The 23994-nt window shown below is 42.9% G+C and overlaps 1 protein-coding gene across 1 annotated transcript; it reads left to right on the top strand.

Annotated features, from left to right (window-relative positions):
- The first annotated feature begins 11883 nt into the window (after nt 1-11883).
- On the top strand, nt 11884-16077 carry pim1 (Pim-1 proto-oncogene, serine/threonine kinase). Its single transcript, XM_037105100.1, has 6 exons — nt 11884-12318; nt 12591-12697; nt 12809-12859; nt 13040-13406; nt 14025-14201; nt 14310-16077. Exons 1-6 carry the CDS (start codon nt 12240-12242, stop codon nt 14522-14524), a joined length of 996 nt encoding a protein of 331 aa, XP_036960995.1. The 5' UTR covers nt 11884-12239; the 3' UTR covers nt 14525-16077.
- The last annotated feature ends 7917 nt before the right edge of the window (nt 16078-23994 follow it).

Below are 23994 nucleotides of genomic sequence, written 5' to 3'. Positions count from 1 at the left end.
TGCACTCAAGCTGAGTTTGATTCATGATGATCTGAGCAAAGCACAAAAGCATTCCAATCCAGAGCAAAATCTTCAGTTCCACACCAGTTTGTATACACCACACCGGATGTTCCGATTTTTGAGCATTTGGTGCGGAAAAAAAGGAGACAGGACGACATGTCCTTCGAGGCTGGCTCTAAATGGCTTGTTTATTTACAAGATTTCCATCAAGTGGGTGGTATTTTCATTCATTCTTTCTCAAACCTCAGACGTGAGGAATGCAGGGTATGTGTCATCCTGTGATGGCATGGACACAGGACGTGATCAGTAAACAGATAGAGGGGAAGGAGATAGGAGAGGAGGAGAAAGGGTTAAAAGTAAATGGGACGAGGAGGTGAGGAGCAAAAGGAATTTTTGCTCAGCATTCCCGCCCTTCCCTCCAGGGACAGCGAGGCCAGACGATTCTTCAAGCTTCCTCCTGCAAATCTACTACACACACCCATCCGACCCACCCACCCACACATACACACACACACACACACACACACACACATTAGGGTGAAATAGCCATGCTGAGAGGCCTCTCAGCAGCATGTGCTGTCCGCACGTGTAGAGGGGCCAGCAGAGAAAGGAGGCTGGGGCCACGGTGGGTGAGGCCAGCAGAGTGATGTTTTGTGTTCCGACCATTCAAAGGTTAATCCACTCATCAGGAATCAGAAAGGGAGACTGTAGGTACACAAACTTAACCTCTTCAATGTGAATGGGAATCGGCTAGTGAATTGAGGAGAGAACCCGAATATTCAACACTGTTAGCATGAATAACCATGAGCACTTCAGCCCTGAGACCAAACACAGACAGCTGTAAACTGCTTATCATTAAAAAAATAAAAATGTTATTTAAACCAGTAATCACAACAAAAGATTAATTTCAGCTTCCAGGAACATTCAACTGGCTGTGCAAAATTCAAGAACGTAAATAATCTACCCATATATTATGCCTAGCCCTCAGGACCTCTAAGGTAGTGTCTGTTTCTGCTAACAATCCCACAATGCAATGGGGTATTTGAAAATTAAGAAGACAAATGGTGAGGACTATTGTTTGAAACCTCAAATTTGCGGTTGACTACTGAGTCAACTATTGAGTTATACGGGGAGGAGTGAGTGAGTGAACGAGGGAGTGATTTGGAATACATCCACGGTCTTTATCAGCGGGTGGCATATGAGCTCAGCTGCGCTTATGATTTCATCTGCATCTTGGCCAGGACCTCTCTAACAGTACCCTCACATTAGGGGGAAATGAAAACCAGGGTTTCGAAAAAAAAAATATTGACATCATTTTCTACAGTGATCGGGTGATAGCGGCAACTACGCGGTTTGGAGCTACCAATGTAAATGTTAGTCATTCGTTTGGCGCAGTTGTGGATTGATCTGGCCGATTGCTTCAGAAAAGATAGACTACAGATTACTGACTTGTCCATATGGGGGTTTACCTCACAGGAAATAACACTTCCTAGTTTATGCTTCTGATTCCTGTTGATAACGACACTGTTTACGGAAGTGATTACATGTAAATTAAAGCAACAAAGTTTCATCATCTTCCATTCCTTAAAGAGTCAATGCAGTGATATTGTGAAATAAAAAATTAACTGTCATTAGTTATGGAGAAAGCATTGCAGCAGAGAGCCTATATTGACTGGTGGTGCCCATTGGACGGCTCATCATACCGCGATTGAAACCGATCCTAGATGCTAAGGCTCACATTAGTGGCTGTGCCCAGCTCTGTACTGGGGCAACAATAATGTAGCATCTGTGCATATAATAATATGTAAATAAATAATATGTGAATAAAGTAAAATGGTATTTCGGCTTACTAGCTAAACGGCAATTAAAAAAAAATCCTCCTTTCAAGTGTCCATCACAAGTAACTGACCCTTTGCTTGGGACATGTAGTTTTAGCTTCAGCCTTTTAGCATGATGTGTGTAGCTATTATGTGCATATTGAAGACTTTTTCTTTACAAGATTCTTATAAAAATAACAATTTCAACTGATGCTAAATCCTTAGCTGTTGCTAAATAGTAGTACCGTTGCTTAGTGACTGAATGTCATGACTTGATCCTGGAGTAATGTGTTGAGAGTTGAGGCTACAGGACTACCCATTACTGTATGTTTTGAAAGTCTGGTCATTTACAATACCCACATCTGGATCATCAACACTAACTACATCCTTTTCTTTGAGTAATGCAGGACAAATACACTATGTCTGACCATGCTGGAGAAGATGACTCATGAATAAAATAACATGAAGTCAAAGGAACAACTAGTGGGAATCGGTTACAGAATTAGCATGCTAGGCTAACTAACTCCTACTGTCCAATAAAAGGTGAACAGCAGAATGTTGAATAACGTAAAGGGACAGACATGCTTAATTATTTAAAGCTAATAACCAGCGTTGTGTGGGCTTGTTGCCAAAACAGGAAATACAAAGCCTTGTATCAATGTTTTTTAGGCTAAAGAGCCAAACCCTGCCAAGTAACTGAGCCCGGACTGGACTTAATGAGAGCTGAGTTTGCATCACCCTATCACGCAGAGTCACCCATGAATGTTTGCTGACTGGAAACGAACAAATAGCCTCTGTGTTGCATTTTTTGTCACTTCAATAACAAAACCCAGCTCTTAACAGGATACAGAGGGTGGGATCACCTATTATCCGTTATTGCTTGATAACTATATATATTTTACACTATGTTTTCACTGAGGAAAGCAGCATGTCAGTGGACTGGACCGAACCCAACCAGCACCTGGACATCGTTACAAAATTCTTGTCTGAATAAGGGCAATGGCATGCGTCAGTAACACACCACTACAGTCAGCCACTGTGAGGGAAGTACAGCCTTCCAAAAGTGGCTCCACAGATATGTCCAGACAGACAAACAACATCTTCATGGGGAAACCCTCAAAAACAGGAATTCTGGTGAACTGAAAAAAGTTATTTCCAACAAACTGATTCCAGCAAACACCACTTTCATGCTGTCAGTCATGCTAGAATTGAACATTTGGCATGCAGAATCTTTAAGCTGAAGGATATTGTACTATATGACACATTTACAATGCTATATCGTCACTGCTTGTCGCCAAAGGTGCGTATACAAATGCAGTGAACACTGAATCATAAATCTTGCCAAGAGTAAGATGTAGTAAAAACTACTACAATGGTGATACAGCACTGCATGTCGTCATTGTAGCATTTTTTTCAAAGTGTTTGTTCAGCGAAAAATGATCTGTTTATTCTTCAACAAAGCAATGAAAAAAATCAGGGCAGCTGAACGGGTTGAGCTCCGTTGTTTGAGTTCAGCAGGTTCGCGCTGGCCATCTCAACCGGCGCTGTATGGGAACCTAATCAGAAACCTCACAGTCTCTTCCAAGCTGTTCTGCTATAACAATCAGGGGGGGGGGGGGGTGGAATCGTCTGGACTTCCTGATATGGGGTTTCCCAGGGAAGCAGCTTTGAGTAGTTTCTGGGCCATGACATCACCGGCAGCAACACAGAGGTGTTTTGATTCAAGCGGAGGAGAGGGAAGAGCTGGTGGGAAAACCCCTCTGCCATCACGACAACAACAATGACTGCCTACCCCGTTCGCTGGGCCACAATGCAAATCAACTGTAAACAGTGCAAGGAGGGTGGGGGGAGTGAGAAAGAGGGGGAGAGACTCGGGTGGGGGCTGACCCGAGAGGCAAAAACAGAACAGAGCAATTGAAAAACTTTAAATGGAAAGAAAAGGCTAAAACTAACCATAACTTCTCAAAAGTGGTGGGGAATTTCTGAATGTTCCAAAACCTAACTGAGGAGTCAGGGCTATTTATAGATGAGTATCTGTGTAACCTGTCTCTGATGTTGTTTCTCACGTGAATAAGTGGCTCACTCACGCTGCCTCTGTCCTGCTCAAAACAAAAACACACCAGCTGATTGCCAAACGTAAAGAAAGGGCAAAGGCAAAACCCCCGTTCTTCTTCTCCTGTGGGAAGTTTGAAATAATCCCACGGCCAACATTCTTCAGCAGTGACTGGCAACAGTGTCACTGGGCTGTTTGTGTGACGGCAGTTTAATATGTCACTACTGTCTGTTTCCCACGTGGATAAATGTGTACAGCCCCCACCGGGCAAAAACCCCACCCGTGTGTCCTCTTAACCTCCGTGGGAAGGTGACACCAGCAGCCTTCTTCCTGGTTCAGCACATTCCTCCCCATCTCTTATTCGTCTTCCAAAAGCACATGGCTCCCTCCAATCCACCAGCTTCTCTCTGTGACCCGTAAATCCATTACAGCACCGTTGGAAGGGCAGTGCCGAGAGTGATGTTTTGGTGCAAAGCCAAGGTGGTGCTTCAAATCAACAGTCACCATCCTGGGGCTGGGTTTTGGTTGGCAGAAATGGCAGATCATCAGATTCTTCGCTAAGCCCCGTCCCCCTTAGCATCTGCTACACCTGTCAAGCTTTCAATCTTAGCATAGCATGTGTTTACAATTTACAATTATACATTTTGCATTTTTAGCCCCCTCTTGAAATATGTTTTAATGTTCTAAACAGCTGGTCCAGTTGACTATGTCTCTGGCAGGTTTTATCCACTGTAGCTAACTAATGTTAGCCCCATGGTCTTGTCGAAGGCATTGTTTCAAACTGTGTTTTTTTTAAAACAGTAATCTTGTAAAATGGTCTGAAACATGCTCATGATGGAAATTATATATCCATGCAAAAAGACTGAGGCTAAAGCCACATGTCCCAGGCAGTCAATGAAATGGAAATAAGACACAATGTTGTTTGTTGCAGGTCAGCTTGTTTGCCCCAGTTTTGTAGAAGGCAGTGTTGTGAAATGTTGTTATTATTGTTCATATTTTCAAAGAATATGTTTTATTTTGAGCAATGCACCGCCATCTTAAATAACACATTTGGCAGTGTTTGCTTAAGGGTAAACTGCCCCAGGTCCATTATGGGCTAGATCAGGGCACAGTCACTAATGTAAGTCTGAGCTAGCATCTAGGACCAGCTGCTGGCTGTTGAACATAGCCCACAACATGTAGGTCATATGCTAGTTAACCAGAAATTAGCAGCATATAGTTTTGAGTTGTGGTTGCTAGATATTGAAAATGCCGACTATTCCTAGCGCATTTTATCACCTGTAGCTAGCTAATTAACCATGTTAAGTCAATGAGCCTGTCGTAAGCATTGTTTCTGGCCTTTTAATGTTTCCTCCAGACTTGTTCAAATGTATATAAGTAGCAAAACCTTCTTTGTTGCAGTGTAGCTAGTTAGCCTCAGAATTATTGTAATCAGTATTATAGGAAGAAAAATGTTTGAAAAGATGTAACGTTATTGTTTTATCTTCAAAAAGGATGTTCCATGAAAAAGAATGCTATGAAACATGAAGAGTTTGGTTGTGTTTCCTTAAGTGTTAACTTCCCCAGATCTAATATGGAGCAGACCACACACACTAATGTTAGCTATAACTGAAGTAGCATCTAGGACCTTTACAGTGTAACTATAATGTACTATAAACTAATATAATCCACATAGTAGTTGATTAAGTAATGGTATGTTAGTAGCTAGTTAGCCAGGATTGCTAGTTTGCAGCTTCTGTTTTTCTATTTGTCCTGGTCTGGAGCTCACAGACCTGCCTATCTGTTATGAATGAACAATTGCTGGTCAGGGGAGTGGCTTATCAACCACTCCAAAGAATAACAAAGAATATATCCACCACACTGCTTACATCAAGAGTAATGACTTTTTTTTATTTATTTATTTCATTATTATCACGATATTAACTAACTCTTTATGGGATGGAATTTTTGTATTCTTTATTTATAGGTTATTACCCATGGGTTATTATTATTATTTCCTGTCAACAGGAATCAGAGGGATAAACTAGGAAGTGCTGTTTCCTGGGATGGACATGTTTAAAGCTGTCAACAGTATACTATTATTGTAGCCGCTTGCAACCTTAGAAGCATCCTGCCCTTTATTACACACAGATTATACCCTCCTCCTTAACAAGCGCAACAATAGCCATAAACAAACCTAACATGGACCCTTCAGTAGCTCAACCCCATAATTGAGACAAGTGGGGATAATTTCCTGAAAGAACCGTCTGATTGGCGCTGGACAGGTATGCCAATAACCTCTGACCCTGAATCAGGCCTGTGCTGACATGAAAGTTGACCCGCGGTGACCTCCAGGGTCCTCTACAGGCCCTCTGTGGTGCTTTCCCACATAGGCCTGCCTTTGATGTCCACTGGAGCCTTTTCCCATGGCCTCACTAGTCAAGACCTCTCAGGACCTGACGAGAGGACGGGTTAAGAGGCTACCTGAGGAGGGGTCAGGCCACACCGGAGGCTGCCCACCACACAGCTAGTCCCTCTTCCTTTAAGACACCTCTAAAAATAATCCACCGTCCCTTTTATGCCCACCACCACTCCACGCACCCACACAAACTTTCACACATGCTGATGTGTTCCTTATTTGGGGAGAGTGAAAAAGCCTCTGCGGCTAATTTGGAAGCATGACAGATAATGTTTCAGCGTTTGTGTTTATTTGTGTGTGTGTGTGTGTGTGTGTTTAAGTGTGCATTCCCCTGGGGTGGTCTTCCAGGTCCCACGTTCTCAGAGTGGGCAGCTGCCACCCATAACTTTCTCCTCAGACATGTTCATGCAGTGAGATCTGTGTTGAGAGGGTAGAAGAGGTAACAACAGGTGACAGGTCGAATACAACCAGGGACCTGAAGGGGTAACACTGCTTGAGTATCACACGGTCATCTCTCTCTTTGATTTGTGCATAAGCCTGCATGTACCAATCCTCTACACCATCAAGTCGACTGAAAATATACCCCTGAATTGTCTCATTGTCTGGTTGCCCAATCAACATAAAAGACATGGGCGGGCTTTGTTTGTCTGCTCCTCCTGCTGGGCTGCAGGGCAGTATCCCAACTCTCCTCTAATTATGGGGTTATCTTTGTCAATCACTGTCAAGGCACACGCAACACACAACACCATGAGACACCTGGCCTCATTCCAACTCTGCACACTGCACTGTCCGTCACATATGCAGGATGACGGGCTGTCAGTGAAGAGCATGCAAATGACTTTTCACGTGTTCTGAGTGATTTAACATCCGTGCTTCAGACAATGATGGCTTAATGGTCCCATTTATTATGCCTGCGTGAAATAGCCTTTTCACAGAAATAAAAGCTCCATTATGAAGTATGCAAGCTATTTTATAGATTAGATTTCTATTAAGGATCCATGCATATGTTGTTACATATGGGCAATAACTCTAATGCATATATGAAGGCCAATCGCAGCGATTAAATGGTGCAAAGATGTTTGTCACTCAAACCTATCTATTAAGAGAATGTAAATTATCTGCACTGCCGTCATCACAGTTGTAAATGTATTCCAGCCCATTGTAGGCTCAAACACCCGCAAGCAATTACAACATAAAAACAGCAATTATCCTTTAGCTGGCAATATTTACACATCTGCAGCCCTGAGTTGTATTGTGTGCTTTGAAGTTACCCTCGTGACAAGGCTGAGCGTAAGGTATCAAAACCATTAGTGGGAAAATTACAGAGCAAGTCCATTAGTCTTTAACACAGCGATCACTATATGCATATGTTTTTTGTGGGATAATTGCAAAATGTGTGTTTTCATGTAAATATTCTGTTACTCCCCATTATGGGTATTGGCATCAGCCCCAAAAATCCAATATAGGCATATATGCGTGCACTAGGGGTCCTGAAGGGGCTGCAGCTCCCGCGAAAACAAGGCTTAAACATATGCTGAATTTACAAGAAGTCCCATATTATTGAGAGTTTCTCATTGACAGCGTTACACATAGTTTTTCATGTCAAAACATTCTCAAAATGTTGTAAAACGTTGCGCACCATTTACTACGACATCAGTTGTTTACAATAATGACACGTCTTGTTTCCATTCAGAGAGCTGAAGCATAAAATACAACTAAATCAACATTTATCATAATTATATATCCATCCATTGCACGCTGCTGTGTGAATAGCTCTGCTTGCGCATGACATGCACGTCTCCATGTGAGTGACCAACCACTGCCATGTTCTCTCCGTTATCTATTGTTCAACGCACTGATGGTATCGAGAGCCATGAAACACCTCGTGCAAGCCCACACTTGTCTCCTCCAGCTCCATACTTATTTTTCCTGCCGCTTACAGAGTGGCAGCAGGTGGGATCTGCGGACAGCTGGAGAGATGATTGGCTGGCCATCATGACTGAAAAATGAACAAGTGTTTTAAGTGCAGACAAGCGGCTAAGCCCTTTACGACATCAAGTGAAGGAGAGAGACAGAGGAACGAAGTGACAAGAAGAGTCTTCAGTCGAATCCACGAGGTCACACAGGGGAAAGTGAATCATCTCCATGCCTGTTTAATATGTTACTTGGGTAGCGTCATAAGTTTGTGATAAAGGGAGGAGACCGAGCACTGGGTGAAGCTTAGGGGTCAAAGGCTGACAACCGAGTTAATGTGAATCTTCACTTTGCAACATCATTTAAGGTGGGATGTTGCACAAAAAGGAAACTGACCTACAGTATCAAGATCAAGTGAAACGTGTGCTGCGTCCTGCAGATAATGTGTTTTCGAGGCACAATTTTTTTCAACTATCAAATTTTAGTCCTTCTATTTTACTGCTCTAAAGATGCATAAAGAGCAACACATTATGCTCACATAATCATTGTGGTTAAAGGGGCATTATGTAGTTTTGGAGAAGAAACTCAAAGTCAGAATGTTAATATTTACAATATTATAAGTGAATAAACAAGCTGTTCTCAGAGGAAGATAAGGTCCCCAGAACACTGTTTGAAGCTAGAAAGGTGGCAGGGTCCGCCACATATAAACAAGGTAGAACAGTATGAAATTGAGTTTTCTTTAGGTCAGTTTGTTTATTCAGTTTGTATGGTCATGAAAACAACGGGAGGTTGTTTATTGGGTTTGTTTTTCCATCAAAGATCTGCCAATGAAGATCTTTCTCCTCTGATTAAAACTCCTTCCCAGAAACTACCGAGTGCACCTTTAACATCAAAACGTCCCAAAAATACATCTCTGAATGAAAAATGCTCAGATTCAGAAATTCCAGTCGATTGTGCGCATTGGAGATGAGCCTTCTTGGTTAAACAGTCTACATAGAGAGATATCATGTGCCGTGTTGAAACCTTCCTGTGGGCAGGGTTTCTATTTATCTAGAAAGAGGAAGTAATTCATAGAAGTATTATGTAAACCAAATCTTCTACCACAGTGCTGTTTCCCCTGTGTTACTGAGCAGTGCCCCAACATGTGGAAAGACCTGTGGCAGGAATTTGAGTGACAGTGACAAAAGCCCGTCAGATACGGGGCTGGATGAATGTAGCTGGTGCTCACTGACGTAAAAAACCTGGGATGCCCTGCTTTACTGTAAGAACCTGTTGCCCTCTCCCCAGGGGGAAACCGAGACTTCCAGAGATGGGAGTGAGCAGCTGGCCTCAAAGTGAGCGGTGCAACTAATAATCTGTCCCTGTGACGGATGAGGTTTAGGTGGCTGTCATTTGATCCCTGCTGATCATGCAGGCAGGGGTATATCTGCAGCCCCCGAGAGATGCGTCACCGGTGGCATTTCGTAGGCCTGCGGTCACTGTCACACTCACGGCTCTTGACCGCTCCCCTTTCACACACCTCTCTAATGCCTCTGACTGATGAACTCGCACTCCCTCCTCTCCGCACCTTTCAGAACACCATAGAACCACTGGTAATTAAAGGAAAGATTCAACGAAATATGTAAATTTTTGATAAAAATTTGGACATTATCTGCTCACCCTCAGTTAGGTTTTGCTTTGCACACAGCATTATCTAGAGCTTCATAAAATGTAAAAAAAACAAAAACAAAACATAAATGTCCCTGAGATCCTGAAGTGATCAGACCCTTTGTTAAGCCAAAAATCCTCTGTATCTTCTCCACTGTAGCAACCAAGCTAAAATCGTCGGGTGCATGAGCTTGACCGTATGTCGAGGGTGTAAATTAATGTCTTTTAAAATCAATTTGGGTTCCAGAGAGTTGGATTACGCTGGACGAGCTGTATGGAGCCATTCTATGTTTATTTCCAGTTGTTTTTTTTGTTTTGTTTTGTTTTGTTTTTTACATTTTAAAACTATTCACTGTCTACTTCAGTTGTTGAGGAGAATGCTGCAAGGCTGGTCTCACTGAATTTGAATTTGTTGGTGAACTGTTCCTTTAAACTTCATTTACCAGAGTGCTACTTAACAATATCAGATGCTTCACACGTCCGGCTGTCTTCATTAAAGAACTAGAAAAACAGGGTTATTTTACTCAGCAGGTTATATCTATTATTTTACCACCACCTTCAAATGTGTTGGTGGATTGCTGGTAGTCAGGAGTTGTGTAGTCAGGTGTAGAGTCTTCAAACACTCCAGAGGAATTAGAGGAATTTGCCCAGGGCATCCCAAAAGCAAGTATGGACTCCACCATGCTCTCATTTTCATTCCAATGGGCCGGGGTGACCTTTGCAAACTCTGCGAAACCATCTACTAACTTTTTTAGTACTTCTTGGCCAAGATGACATAGGTGCATACTAAATGCACATTTATGCATCCACATCTCCCTATGTGGACCCGTGCAACGCAGTCAACACAGTTGAATAAACAATTGCTTATGCATGCATGCAAAAACTTGGATAAAGACCAGCCTTTATTACCAAACAGTCTGTCTGCCAAAAGTCCATTCAAATAAATACAAATTAAGCATTTCTTCCTCTTTAATCGCTGTTTTCCTCCACTTTGATGGAGAGATCCAGTCATTGCTTATTTGTGCAATACAAGGCATCAACATTACAACTTAGCATGAAATTTCAAAGGAAAACAAAACTTGGGGGGGGAGAGAGAGCATGCTATCCACACAATAGCGTGCGCGGGAAAAGGAGGGTGGAGAGAGGAGGAGCAGAGAGAGGAGGAGGAGGTGGTGGAGGAGGAGGAGGAAAAGGGGGGTAAATGGAAGTCTTTTTATCTCTAGTTTCCCACATCCTGTGAACGGCTGCAAGCGCGGCCACCCAATTTGAAAGAATGAGTGGAATGCGCCTATTCTGCCCGCGCGCTTTGATGCGCAGCCAGTTGAGAGGCATTGTCAGGCAACCCAAACAGAAAGCAGTGTCCTGGACTCCGCTCCGGCCGTAAACCTCAGTGTTTAATGTGAAAATAATCAGGTAAATGGCAGGGGTTTAGAATAGCTGGAACGCGGTTGATGAACTGCTCTCAGGTTGCGTGGGGGCTGTGTGTGTGTGTGTGTCTCTTCGTGCAAAAAGCCTTTATTAAGCCATGTGGATGCTTCAGTGCAGCCAACAGCAACAGTCTGTTTCTGTCTTCAGACTGCAGACACAGCAAGTGGAGCAGAGGGGACAATTAGAAACAGAGAATGAGATGAAATATGCTGGAATTGTATTTATGTGAGAGGATAGTAAACTATACATACAGTTTATTAACTTCTTTTGATAGTATTAATAATGGTATAATAATGGTCTATTCATTGGGTGTATTTCCTGTGTCGATTTCCCGCGAAAGGATAGACAGGGGCAGTGCTTGGCTTTGAATTTGCATCTCCCTCCAACTTGAATTCATAATTATACTTTAGTCTCCCCCCTTTTAGCGCGTTTTTTATTCCCGCCACGTCTGTGTCTGGCCCAGCCGGTTATGAGGTTGGCTTTATTTTCATTTGGTGATTGACGTGCGTTTGGAACGCGTACTCGCGCTCTCATTGGTGCAGAGAGCGGAAGTGGGCGGCGACACGGCGACGTCTGGGCGTTTCGCGACGCCCTCTTACTACTGCCTTATAAGCGTCCTCCCCCCTGCTCGTTGTTTCCAAGAGCCGGTGTCTAACGGAGACATTGGTCGTTTGAACGTCTTATCTGTGTATACCGTCTATTTTACGCAGCTGTTTACAAAACATTGCTGGAACCGCGCGGCGTATACATTCGTACACCGGGACGAAGTTTCGGGCTTTACTTTTCTGGATCACAAGCGGGTTTTTCTTCTGTTCGGATGAGAGGACCCCGACCGCATTTGTGTCGCTGCAACGTGGACTTACAGCTCTAAGGGGAGCCGGGAGAGTCTCACTATCGGAATAAAATAACTGTTTTCAACCAAAACAGAACAAAACACGAAGAGCACACACGTCGTCGACCTGTGGTGGATACCCTAAAAGGAATGCTGCTGTCCAAGCTCAATTCTCTGGCCCACATTTCCACCGACATGCCGGCGAAAATCCAGCTCCAAGTTCATCAAGGTTAGACGCCCTTTTTCCACTGTGTTGTCATGGAGGACGGAGCTGCAGCAATGGCTGGCAGCGCGCTTATCGCGGCTCCCCTCATTCACGCTGCTACTTTATCATTTTCAAGGACGGCGGTCAATTTAAGCCACAATTCAGTGTATTTACAACATAGTGTGTGTGTATTATGTTTATGATATTAGAGTGCCGTCGCCTCGCCGTAGGTGCTGGTGTTTTTAGAGCGTGGAGTCGCTCCCGGTGTTAACCGGCTGTGTTTATGTCTGTTGCAGTGAAGGAGAAGGAGCCCTTCGAGAAGCTGTATCAGGTCGGCGCCGTGCTGGGAAGCGGCGGGTTCGGCACTGTCTACTCCGGTACGAGGGTAGCCGACGGAGCTCCGGTTAGTATTCGCTATGTGTTGTTGTAGACGACATGTTGAGATTTGAACCAGCTGCTTTATATTTTGGTTTGCTGTACACGACATTTGACGCGGTCTTTGCTCCTTTGCTAGGTTGCTGTCAAACATGTGGCCAAGGACAGAATCTCCGAGTGGGGAGAGCTGGTAAGAAACCATTTGTACAACTGTTTTAGTGCTAATATCGACTTAATTAACAAGATATTTTATAATTATGACCTACATTGCTTTTTAAAAGTGTAACATTTGACGTATTTGATTGAAATATGTCGTCATTTGATCGTGGTTACATGCAACAAATACTGATGTTTATCATGGTCTCTTCAGCCTAATGGCTCCCGGGTCCCGATGGAGATCGTGTTGTTGAAGAAGGTCGGGACGGGCTTCCGCGGCGTTATCAAAATGCTGGACTGGTTCGAGCGGCCGGACAGCTTCATCATCGTGATGGAGAGACCCGAGAACGTGAAGGACCTGTTTGACTTCATCACGGAGAAAGGTGCCTTACCGGAGGAGCTGGCGCGGAGCTTTTTCCGCCAGGTGCTGGAGGCCGTGCGGCACTGCCACAACTGCGGGGTGGTGCACCGGGACATCAAGGACGAGAACATCCTCATCGACCTCCGCACCGGAGAGATGAAGCTCATCGACTTCGGATCCGGAGCCTTACTGAAAGACACCATTTACACAGACTTTGATGGTGAGTCATCAATACGATGCATTTGAAAATGGCTTTATTGTCGTTATAAGCCTATTCTTTTATTGGATTTTATTGCTATTTGAGCAACCCTGTGCGCCAATTTGGTCTTATGATTCGTGCCCGCGGACACCAGCAGGAATCCTGGGTTGTGTAATCCCCCCCCCCCCTACACACACACACACACACACACACACACACACACACACTCACACACACACAGAGCAGCCATATAATACATGCCGAGCAGCATTGACTTTGCTTTGGCGCCCCCCATTGGAGGGAAGTGGCATTTTTACAACTCAAAGTTTGTAAACAAAGTCACATGTCTGCTCAGCCCTCCCTCCCACACACACACACCGCCTGTCACACTCCCTGGCACCTGAGCCCTGATAATACCCTCGGAAACAAGCCCAGCTGATAAATCTGCATGCTTTTGTTTATCATTTAGCTTTGTGCGCAGTGCTTTCGTTTTCACTTTGACAAAACGGTATTTGATTGTCAGTTAGAGGAGGCTGCACCACTGCCTCTATATTTCTTTCTTGTGATTGTGTGTGTGTAATAAATGGGTTCACAGTTTCTAAAGGTGTGTTTTTCTTTCTATTTCCTCCTCCCTGACAGGCACAAGAGTGTACAGCCCGCCAGAGTGGATCAAATATCATCGCTATCACGGTCGCTCTGCCACAGTTTGGTCCCTGGGTGTCCTGCTGTATGACATGGTGTGTGGTGACATCCCATTCGAACATGATGAGGAGATCACGAGAGGGCAGGTCCTCTTCCGGAGGAGAGTTTCCACAGGTAAATTGACATTGCAGTGCATGTTTGAGGTTTTTCACTACTTGCGTAATATTTCATAAACAGATTAGTGCTCCAGACTTACTGGTTCTCCTCCTCCCTCTCCTCCAGAATGCCAACAGCTGATCAAGTGGTGTCTTTCCCTGCGGCCAGCTGACCGCCCATCCTTCGAGGACATTATCAACCACTCATGGATGCAGAGCACGTCCTCCTCTGTAGTCCCAGCCACAGTGCAGACGGAGAAGACGACCACAGAGATCAGGCTGCACAGCATCGGCCATGAGCCCACAGCCTTCATCCCCACCCCTGTGGCTGCGGCTCGGTGATGGAGGTTCACTCTGGTCTGAACCAGACCCTACAGTCACAAGAGACTATTACAAATAGACTTACGTAACAGGCTTGAAGCAGGGAGGAGGATGGAGTGGGCCCTGCACCAAGGTGTAAAGGACTACACACAGAGGAGGTCGATGTCATAAAAAAAAACATCTCATGGCTTCAACCCGACAGGCCACACCCTCTCCACCCTCATCACACCAAATACTTGATTCTCCCAGCCGCCGACATTGTCGATGTCAGATCATCATCCTCGCTGGACTGTGATCTAAGGCAATGAGTGTTAATCAGCGTGTGGGGGGGTGCTCTGTGTGCACAGACACCTGCGTTGAGCGAATACAGAACGTGCTCTCACTGTTCTGCTGCATGGCCAGCGGACAGTCTGAGTTATGTTACCTCTCGCTACACTGTACTCTACTCTCCCTCCATTCTGTTTGAGTCGGTAGAGTAGATACATTGGCGGACAGTGAGGTGATTTTCAAAAAGTGCCTTCTGTGAGATTGTTGGGGGACCTGAAAATACTTGAATTTGTGAAAGCGAAAAGGCGCTAGATCTCAACTGCCTTTCTGCTCCTTACTCTGTACAAGGCTTTATATTGTTTATCGCTGTTTTATTTTCCTCTCATGGGCCTAGATCAGTAAAGCCCATGCCATTTACAACCACTACTATCACTACTACTACTACTCCAATGTCATTAGCAACCAGACAACCTCATAGCTCCGGCAGCAACCTGTGCAAACAAATCATAAAGACAGCAACACTGGACTTACCTCGCTCTCTTTACTACAGCATCCACCTCTACTCTACAACCTCCGCTTCCTCCTCTTCTCATGTTGTACTGTAAACAAACAAAAGGCTTAGGCGACCGCTCTTTCACACCCACCTGAATGCACACCACAATGCAAACCATACCGAAATACAACATCCTCTGCTCTTTTTTTTTTTTTTTTTTATGTTTAAACAGTGCCTCACACAGGTCTTAAAATTGGGTGGAGACAAGAATTGTAAATAATATTTATTATTGCTGTGGCTTCTTTCTCACACTAAGTGAGTGCAGAATTTATTTATTTATTTATGAGAGAATTTTGGCTGTATGTATTTCATTCCACAGTCACCGAAGGGCCCACAGATTATTTAAAAGACAAACAAAGACGAGATGATTTTTTCTTTTCTTACCATATTTATGGCTTGAAATTTTAAGAAAGAGCAGATGTGTGTGTATGTTTGTGTATGTAATGTAAATAATGTTGTAAATAGACCCGAAAGCACTTCCATCTTAATGTATGTAAACATTGAACGTCTACTGATGGTAACTGGTTTTGTTACACTGTCGTCTGCTGTGGGAACAAGTGAATTCTGAATGTTGGATGTTTGTGTGTGTGAATGTATTTGTGTGTGTGTGTGTGAGAGAGAGAGAATGAGAAACTCTTGTGGTTTCATGATTGCAGCTTGGATTGTTGTTTTTCTCATCCATTCAAATTAGAATTGTAAATTATGTTAGAAACTATTTTTTATACAATTTCAATAAATATTTTTTTAACTATGACACTTGACTACTTTTTACATCGCTTCAACACAGTCATGTTATAAACATACCATTGATGCCACAACACACTTCGTATCAAGGTGAAACCAATTGTCCTACATCTATCAAAGCAGACAACAGGTGTGCTAGAATACAGAATTTATTGATAAAAAGATGTTATAAAGAACAGTGGCACTATGTTAACACATGTATAGAGTAGTGGGTCAGAGGGGGCACGTTTCCTGTTTGACGTCTCTGTAGAAGAGCAGCGCATACGGAGAGAATAGATGAAGAGATAAGACAGGCGGGTATGTACTCTTATCTTCTCATCTACCCTCTGTTTCTGCAGGGTGCTTTCACATATAGAGGAGAAAAACAAGTTCAAATCCCAGCACTGACTTTGTACTTCAAACTGATACATTTAAGAATGGCAAACACTTTCATACATTATAGGCTCTCTTGTATTCAGAATAAAAGTTGTTTATTCAGTTATTTATGTGTCCACACATGCAGGAACAGAGGACAGAGCACATGCTCATGAGTGTTTTAATGGACAATTCTCAATGTTTCTCTGAAGTATGAACATGTAGCCATACACTGTATGTTCTGTATTTTGTATCATCATTTACCAAGCACTGGTTGCTCAGGGATTGTAATGTGTTACTCTTTACTTATTGATCCCTTAAATAGTAATGCTATCATGTTACATATCACTTGGCATCAAAAGTCATTAGTCACTTGTAACATTACTATATTTCTTTTAGATGGGTCTCTCCACAACTGTGTCCTCAACGGAAATTCTGTTACTGTTGTTATCTGGAGTGCATGCTGCTTGTAGAGGCCTGGCAATGGCAGTAGAGGCCTCAGGCTGCATTACTTAGTATAGTAATATTACAGTTATTTAGTATCGCAACTGTAATACTATTACTGATTTAACTGAATGATGCATCATTGCCTAACACTGTTTATCAGTGCTGGAAAGTTACTACATTTCTCAAGTTCTGTGTTTTTGTACAATTTTGAGTTACATTTGATGCTTCTTGAGTCTACTGAACTACTTTTCAGAGACCAATACTGTACTTTTTCACTTGACTTCATGTACAGTACATGACACAAACATGATAGTTATATGTAAAATATTTATTTTACAATTAGAAGATGTCATCTTTAATTTAAAAAAAGGTATATTATTAATGCTTTGAATAACCTAGCAGAACAGATCAATTAACCTGTCAGAGGACCCCAATGAGTAGCCAAGACCCAGACACCTAAGTAAGCGTATGCCTGTGCATTACTATCTCTGTCGAGTCCAATTACAATATTAAAATCCTACATCAGCAAAAGTAATCCAATATTACATACAAAGTACTTTTAGTTTTGATGTATTAAGTACTTGTTGTTGTAAAATTTTAAGAACTTCTACACTGTATTTCTACACTGATTATAGCAATTATTTTACTTAAATGTGCCACAGGGAATTTCTTCCTACTCAATGTATTACCTTTGCCAAGGAGGTTGTGTTTTTACCCATGTTTGTTGGATAGTTTGAGACCCTGCTAACTTCTGGTGCAGATACTGATAAAGGGACGGATCCAGGAATAATTTTTCACTTTCTTTAACACCGTGAGGCAGGATGTTTTTCAACAGTTTCTGTTAATTTCTCAGGGAATAATGTATGGATTTTGTTGGCATGTATAGCAGGCTGGTGTCTCTCCTTACAGCATCAGTTATAAGCTAATAGTAATAACCCTCTGCTGTTTCACAGCTGTAATGTCACTGCTGCTTGTCTTCATGGGTTCATCAACTAACAGGCTGCAGGTGCTCCTGTGGGTTAATGTAGACATTGATAGTGAGCAGCAGGCAGAAGCCTATCACAGATCTGCTCCTTTGGACAGATAAGAGTTGTAGGTTTAATCAGTTGCGAAGCTCCCATGGGACCCCTGGCCTCACCGCTAATCTTCCTTCTAGACAGCGCTGCTGGGACCCCAACTCCAGCAAAAACGATTTACACAACAGCAAATTACATGGAGGTTGGAAGCACCGCTGCTTCCATCAGCCCCAGTTAGTGCCTGTCAGGTGAAGACAATGTGTGTTTACCCACTGTGATTTGGATGGATGGATGGGGACGAAAAAAAAAAGCATGGGAGCCAAAATGCTTCCATTGTACCATGTCTCTATAGCCTCTGCAGGTCCCCTCACCTCTATTTTAGCAGCTTTCAGCACATTCATTAAGTTTCACAGCCTGTCATTTTGCTGTTTTGATTCACGCTCTCAGCTCTCATGGCGTTGCTTTTTCTGGATGCAACAGGTAGCTTTCAGTTACTGCACACTACCTGTACCCAGCAACAAACTGCTTGCTACAGCTGGCTACTAGCACCTGCTTTTTTGTGGAAGTGGAACAATTCATGTGTATTGATGAACAAAAATCTGCCTTATTAAAGGGATAGTTCGTGTTTTTTGAAGTGGGATCATATAAAGTACATATCTATAGTCGGTGTGTTCCCTACCATAATCACCGATCAGCGCAGCCTCAGTTTGGAGAAGCAGAGAGACGCTCCAGCCCCGATGCTCAGCTTTGTACTGCAGTGAACAGAGTCCAGAGAAAAAAATTAACCATCACTTTACATCACCGTCAGACCTGCCTTTCTTTTGGCACTACATTTTTGTCAACCGTAGAACCTCCATATCCCTGCGCAGGGATACGGAGGTTTGACGGTCTGTTAAGTTTCATTTTTATCGAAAGTAAACCTCTCGTCCAGCAGCTGGGCCTCGCACTGTATTTCGCTGCTTGCAGATCACCTGCTGCCCAGTTGCGCTATAGATATGTACTTTATATGACCCCACTTCAAAAAACACAAACTATCCCTTTAAGGTGGCTCTATCAATCACTGAGTACAATTTTATACAGATCCTAATAAACATCCAGATATAGCAGTCTGTATAGTTATAATTTAATGTAGTTTGTGTGTGTGTGTGTGTGTGTGTGTGTGTGTGTGTGTGTGTGTGTTTGTGTAGCTCAGGAAATTACTAAAACTAAAATTACTGCAACTTGCATTGCATGTTGAATGTCGTGAAATTCTCATTCATGGTCCCCAGAGGATGATTTCTGCTGGCTTTGATGATAGTTTGTGGTTTTGGATTAAATTTCTCAATAACCATTGGACGAATTGTCATAAAATGTTCATCATACAGTAATGCATCCTTTCAGGGGATATAGTTCCTGATCACCATTTCTTTCTAATAACATTTCCATCAGCATCTGTTGTTAGTTTTTACACTAACCAGCAAATGGTTCTCTCTAAGATGGTTATCTTACTGTTGGTTAACATTTTCTACGAAACATCATTATGCTAAATTTACACTCTGAGCATGTGTCTGGGCCTCAGTGCAGCATCACAGAGCTGCTATTGTGGTCATAGGCTCTTGTTACAACACAAAGGGTTTCTCTGTCTACACTTATTCCAAGTGATCTTTCTCTTTTTGTGCACTCAATCTTGAACAACCGAAGACATAAAGAGCAACTGCTTTTAATTACTTCTCTGTCTTGTTATGTTGCAGAAGAGTTTTCCGTTGAGGCCAAGCTGCATGAGTGACACATGGGTAATTAAGGCTTACATCACTCATTTGTGATAAAGGGTTTAAGCCAAGCTCATCCCAAGGGTTTTACTAATGCCACTCCACTGGTGCGCACACACTCGCACAGTCAACCTCCGAGGGTCACGCTCCTTTAGACCCTTCTAATTCAAAGGCCTATCCCTGATATCTATTTCCCCAATCAACTTCTGCAAGCCTTTGGACTGTCTGTAAACAGTCCAAAGGAATCCTTCAAAGATTCAAAGTTATCTACGTGTCAGTTCACAGATAGAGCAAATCCGAGTCCTCCATTCAACTCACTATATGCATTTTTGGATCAGGTAATATTGGACAGAGACCATCAAAGGAAACCAGCCCTAAAATGTCATCATGCCACCATAAATTTAAATTGTAGTGTCGGTCTTCAGTGATCCTTTTCATCCGTTGCTGGCTTTCTTCTGCAGGTACTCAGACAACATGCATTTTCCCTGAAGAGATTACAGCGTATGAGACCACGGGTAGTTTCCGCGAATGATACCGCCATTCATTTCCCCTGACATTCTAAGAACCACACGCCACATCAAGCTCTGCATGTCGGCTTGTGCTGTTGTGTCTGTTGCCTCAAATACAGCCGGACAGTTCTGTTGTTCCAAAGGTTTGAAGTGCTTTTGGCTGGAAAGCGGAACTTATTCATTCATAGTGTAGTGTAATAGTGTAATATGGGGTACATGTATTAGTTTTATTTCTCTATATAGTTGTCATGTGTCATACCTTAACGCACATTTCTTTACATTTATATTCTATATCTTTACGTACATTTTTTTTTTTTCACAAACTGCTATTTCATATTAACTTTCTTACAATTTCTCTAAGCTGTAACAGCCCAGTTTCTCCCACACAGATCAATACATTATTTCTGAATCTGATTCAGTATTTCTATATTAAACACCAAATGTGAAAACAGTGTTACGAGGTGGTCAGTTGTAGTGAACCTATGGGTGCAAGGAATTAGCACTTGAATCTGCAGCTTCCCTCAGCTTTATGAGGTTTGATATTGAGTATCAGCTCATTGTTTAACTGTTAGCCTGCAATTTCACCACAGCAGGCAGCTGTTTTCAGTTAAAGCCCTTGGAAACCCCGCTGTACACTACCTGCAGCACCAAACAGCAGACAGACAATGTTGGTCACTAACTGTTGAAAACAAGGCCACAGCCAGCAGCCAGTTGTCTGAAGCAGAAGGAAACTGCTAACAGAATGGCTTTGAGGTGATAAAACATAACTGAATAAACAAGCTGTTCTCAAAGGAAAATAAGGTCTTCGAACACAGTTTGAAGCTAGAAAGGTGGCAGGGTCCGCCACATATAAACAAAGTAAACCAGTATGAAACTGTGTTGTCCTTTAAGGTTAGTTTGTTTGTTCAGTCATGAAAACAAAAAGAGTTTATTTAGTTTGTTTCGGCACAAAAAAAATCAATCGGTGACGATATTTCTCTTCAGATTTAAATATCTTCCCCAAATCTACAGAGTGCACCTTTAACACGTGATAGCTTGTTTGTTTGATTTCTTCCAAAACAGAAGTGTAAAAACGATTTGCAGCTTCAGCTCTCGGCCTCTCCGGAGCCTCTGCCAGTTACCTGTCTACCTCAGCATTATCTGATACTGTCGTGTTGGTGTTGTTCCTGACATCATAAACAGTGTTGCTCCACAATGATCTTTGCTGCTGACGAATCATGTTCAGTGCTTTTTTTGTAAGTTTAACATCAACATGGCAATATCAGTTGATCTAATGGTGATGGAAATTTCAGGAAGTCATGTCCAGCCTGTTTCTAGTCTGTATGCTAACCCATCTGGCAGCTGCTACTGACACAAAACTGGTATTTTTCTTCATCTAGCTCATCATTCAGTAAAAAGTGAATGAGCCTTCCCCTATGTGCATTCGAGGCAGTTGTAGTGATGCGTTTTGTCCTATTGTTCATACCATCATTGTTTGTTGACCCCCGTTTTCCCTGCACATGGTGAAGGACTAATCATGCAAACTGTCAGAGTTTGATATTTGCATGGACCTTCCTGGTGAGTCACTCTCCCCCCCACGAGAGTTCATTTGACTGCCTTAGTTCAACACTGAGTCATCGGCAAATAGGACGGAGTCAAACAGCGGCCAGAGACATTTTAGAACAACACCGTCTATGTTTAGCACCCAGAGAAGAAGACGCATTGATAACTCACTTGTGTCTCCTTGAGCAGGCCTGCTGTGTGATAATGAGTCAGTGAGTGTGTCACTTGTTTTGATCCCATTACAGATGCCTTGCTGCCTCGTGTTCTCCTCATCTGTGCTTTGCTCACCCTCAGCAGGTGTTATTGACCAGAGACTTCTTACAATGCATCAACAGTAACAGCTGACTGGCTCGACTTTGACTGGTTCCCGTAAATTCTGTGCTGCGCCTTCTATTGAGAAAGACAGAGAAACCCCAGCTGTTGCATTATGACCCTCTTCCCTGTTCCAACTGTAAGGTACAGCCGGAACTGTTGAGTAACGTTGTCAGGAACTTCCTGCAGCCCACAATCACAGGGACATGGGATTACATTATCATTACTCTGGTTACATTTCATAATATAAGCTGTAAGTACAGATATATGTATCTTTATTACACTACCAAGGCCGTTTCACTGACCTACATTCACTTACGCATCTCTGACCTAAGAGCGCCGGAGTGGGCACCAGATATTGAGCCAGCAATTGGCCAATGCAACGGGTAGCCTCCAAGTGAATGTGGCTGTAATTGCTCCTTTAACAACATTTACTCAAGTGTGGTACCTAAGCGAGTATATTACATGAATATTATACATTTCTCTCGCATCTCAGGGGAAATACTGCACACTGAGGCATAAAATGCACTCAGATCATATTATATAATCACTGAATCTGATTAATTACTTTGGTTCCTCAGATTGAGTGCATGTGACATCATCAGCCTGAATAGAGTGCTGAAGTCCCCCCCCCCCCCCTTTGGTTTGTCCCAGTTGGCCTTATTGTTGAACAGATCTGTGCAGCAGTCAGTGAGGATAGACAAATACGTTTTTGATTCCGTTCGAACTGTGCCACAAATTAAACATCGTCGTGTCTGACGATTTAAAAGAAGATTTTGGACGACAAGAAAGTTGCAGTTTGTAAAGTGGCCACGTAGTTCCAGTACAAAACTGCTCAGTGAACCACGTGGTCTCGCTCTATGGACAGTACGTCACCTACGCCAACACGGCTGTCACCTGGTCATATTCGCAGTTGCAGTTGTGTGGAAATAGAGTTTGTCAGTTCTCTGAGCCAGCTCATATACGGGACCACTCTACAAGGTTTCAGGTGTGGGGTTTTTTGTGAGAGAGTATTCAACACTCTTCCTTTTGACACTTGAAGAACATTTTTTTTGGAAAGTAAAAAGTTTGAATCCCAGCTTTTGCTTGTGATCTTTGTAATCTGTAATTTTTTACATTTCTAAAGGATGTAAACATTTCTTACAACGCTGACCGGTCCTTGTTTCAATTTGAAGCTGCACTACTGTCTGTCTCGGTAGACAAAATGTTGAGAGAAAGAGAGAAGAAAAACCTTCACTGGCTCTTCTTTGTGACTGATTAAACCAACTGTCCTCAAAGAACAGCCAATTTCATACTGTTTCACTTTGGTTTCATTTGCAGGCTTCTTCTGGGAACCTTATTCCCCTCTGAGGACAGCGTGTTTATTCAGTGCTGGAAATATAGTTTCTGTTATGACCTAATTGATATTGTAAATGTAAATATCAAGCCGGGTCATTTTAAAGAGACAGATAAAAGAAAGATTGGTGGGAACTGAAGGCAAGAGGAGAGACATCCTGTGTTTTAGTCACTTATATGAGTCAAGATCCAAAAAAAACCCTGGATCATGTATTTTTCTTAATTCAACTTAATACTGTATTTCATTGGATCCTCTCTGACCAACAAACTCCAAGTTTAATCATTAAACCTAGAGGACATTATACAAGAAGTACTCTAATCTTCTTTCTGTAGAAAAACTGGTGGGCTTCTTTTTAAACTTCACACACAAATATTGTCATTAAAGTGAGGAGCACCTAAATGGCCTCATCTTGGAGAATTTCCCCCCGTCTGTCTGTCTTCGTGAGGTCACTTTAACCTCATAAAGGCAGAAGTACAGGAATACACACAGTCTCACACAGACACACACGCACACACACTTGAGTGAGTAATGGATGGTGGGCAGCCAGTGTCGGTGTCACTTGTTCCAGCAGAGAGGAGGGTACAATGCTCCAGGAAAAGGTCGAGATGAACTGCCTCCTCATACAGCAGCACAGTGTTCCACATGTCACGGCTCGGCTTCGAC

Source organism: Acanthopagrus latus, chromosome 7 (assembly GCF_904848185.1).
Source record: "Acanthopagrus latus isolate v.2019 chromosome 7, fAcaLat1.1, whole genome shotgun sequence".
Taxonomy (NCBI): domain Eukaryota; kingdom Metazoa; phylum Chordata; class Actinopteri; order Spariformes; family Sparidae; genus Acanthopagrus; species Acanthopagrus latus.
Note: the sequence above shows the minus strand (reverse complement) of the source record. Positions and strands in the feature narration are given on the sequence as shown.

Excerpts from the sequence above, each read along its gene's own strand:
- pim1 (XM_037105100.1), top strand. The coding sequence starts at position 12,240 with ATGCTGCTGTCCAAGCTCAATTCTCTGGCCCACATTTCCACCGACATG. Across the intron at positions 12,319-12,590 it reads CCAGCTCCAAGTTCATCAAG|TGAAGGAGAAGGAGCCCTTC; the intron begins GTTAGACGCCCT and ends TGTCTGTTGCAG. Across the intron at positions 13,407-14,024 it reads CATTTACACAGACTTTGATG|GCACAAGAGTGTACAGCCCG; the intron begins GTGAGTCATCAA and ends CCTCCCTGACAG.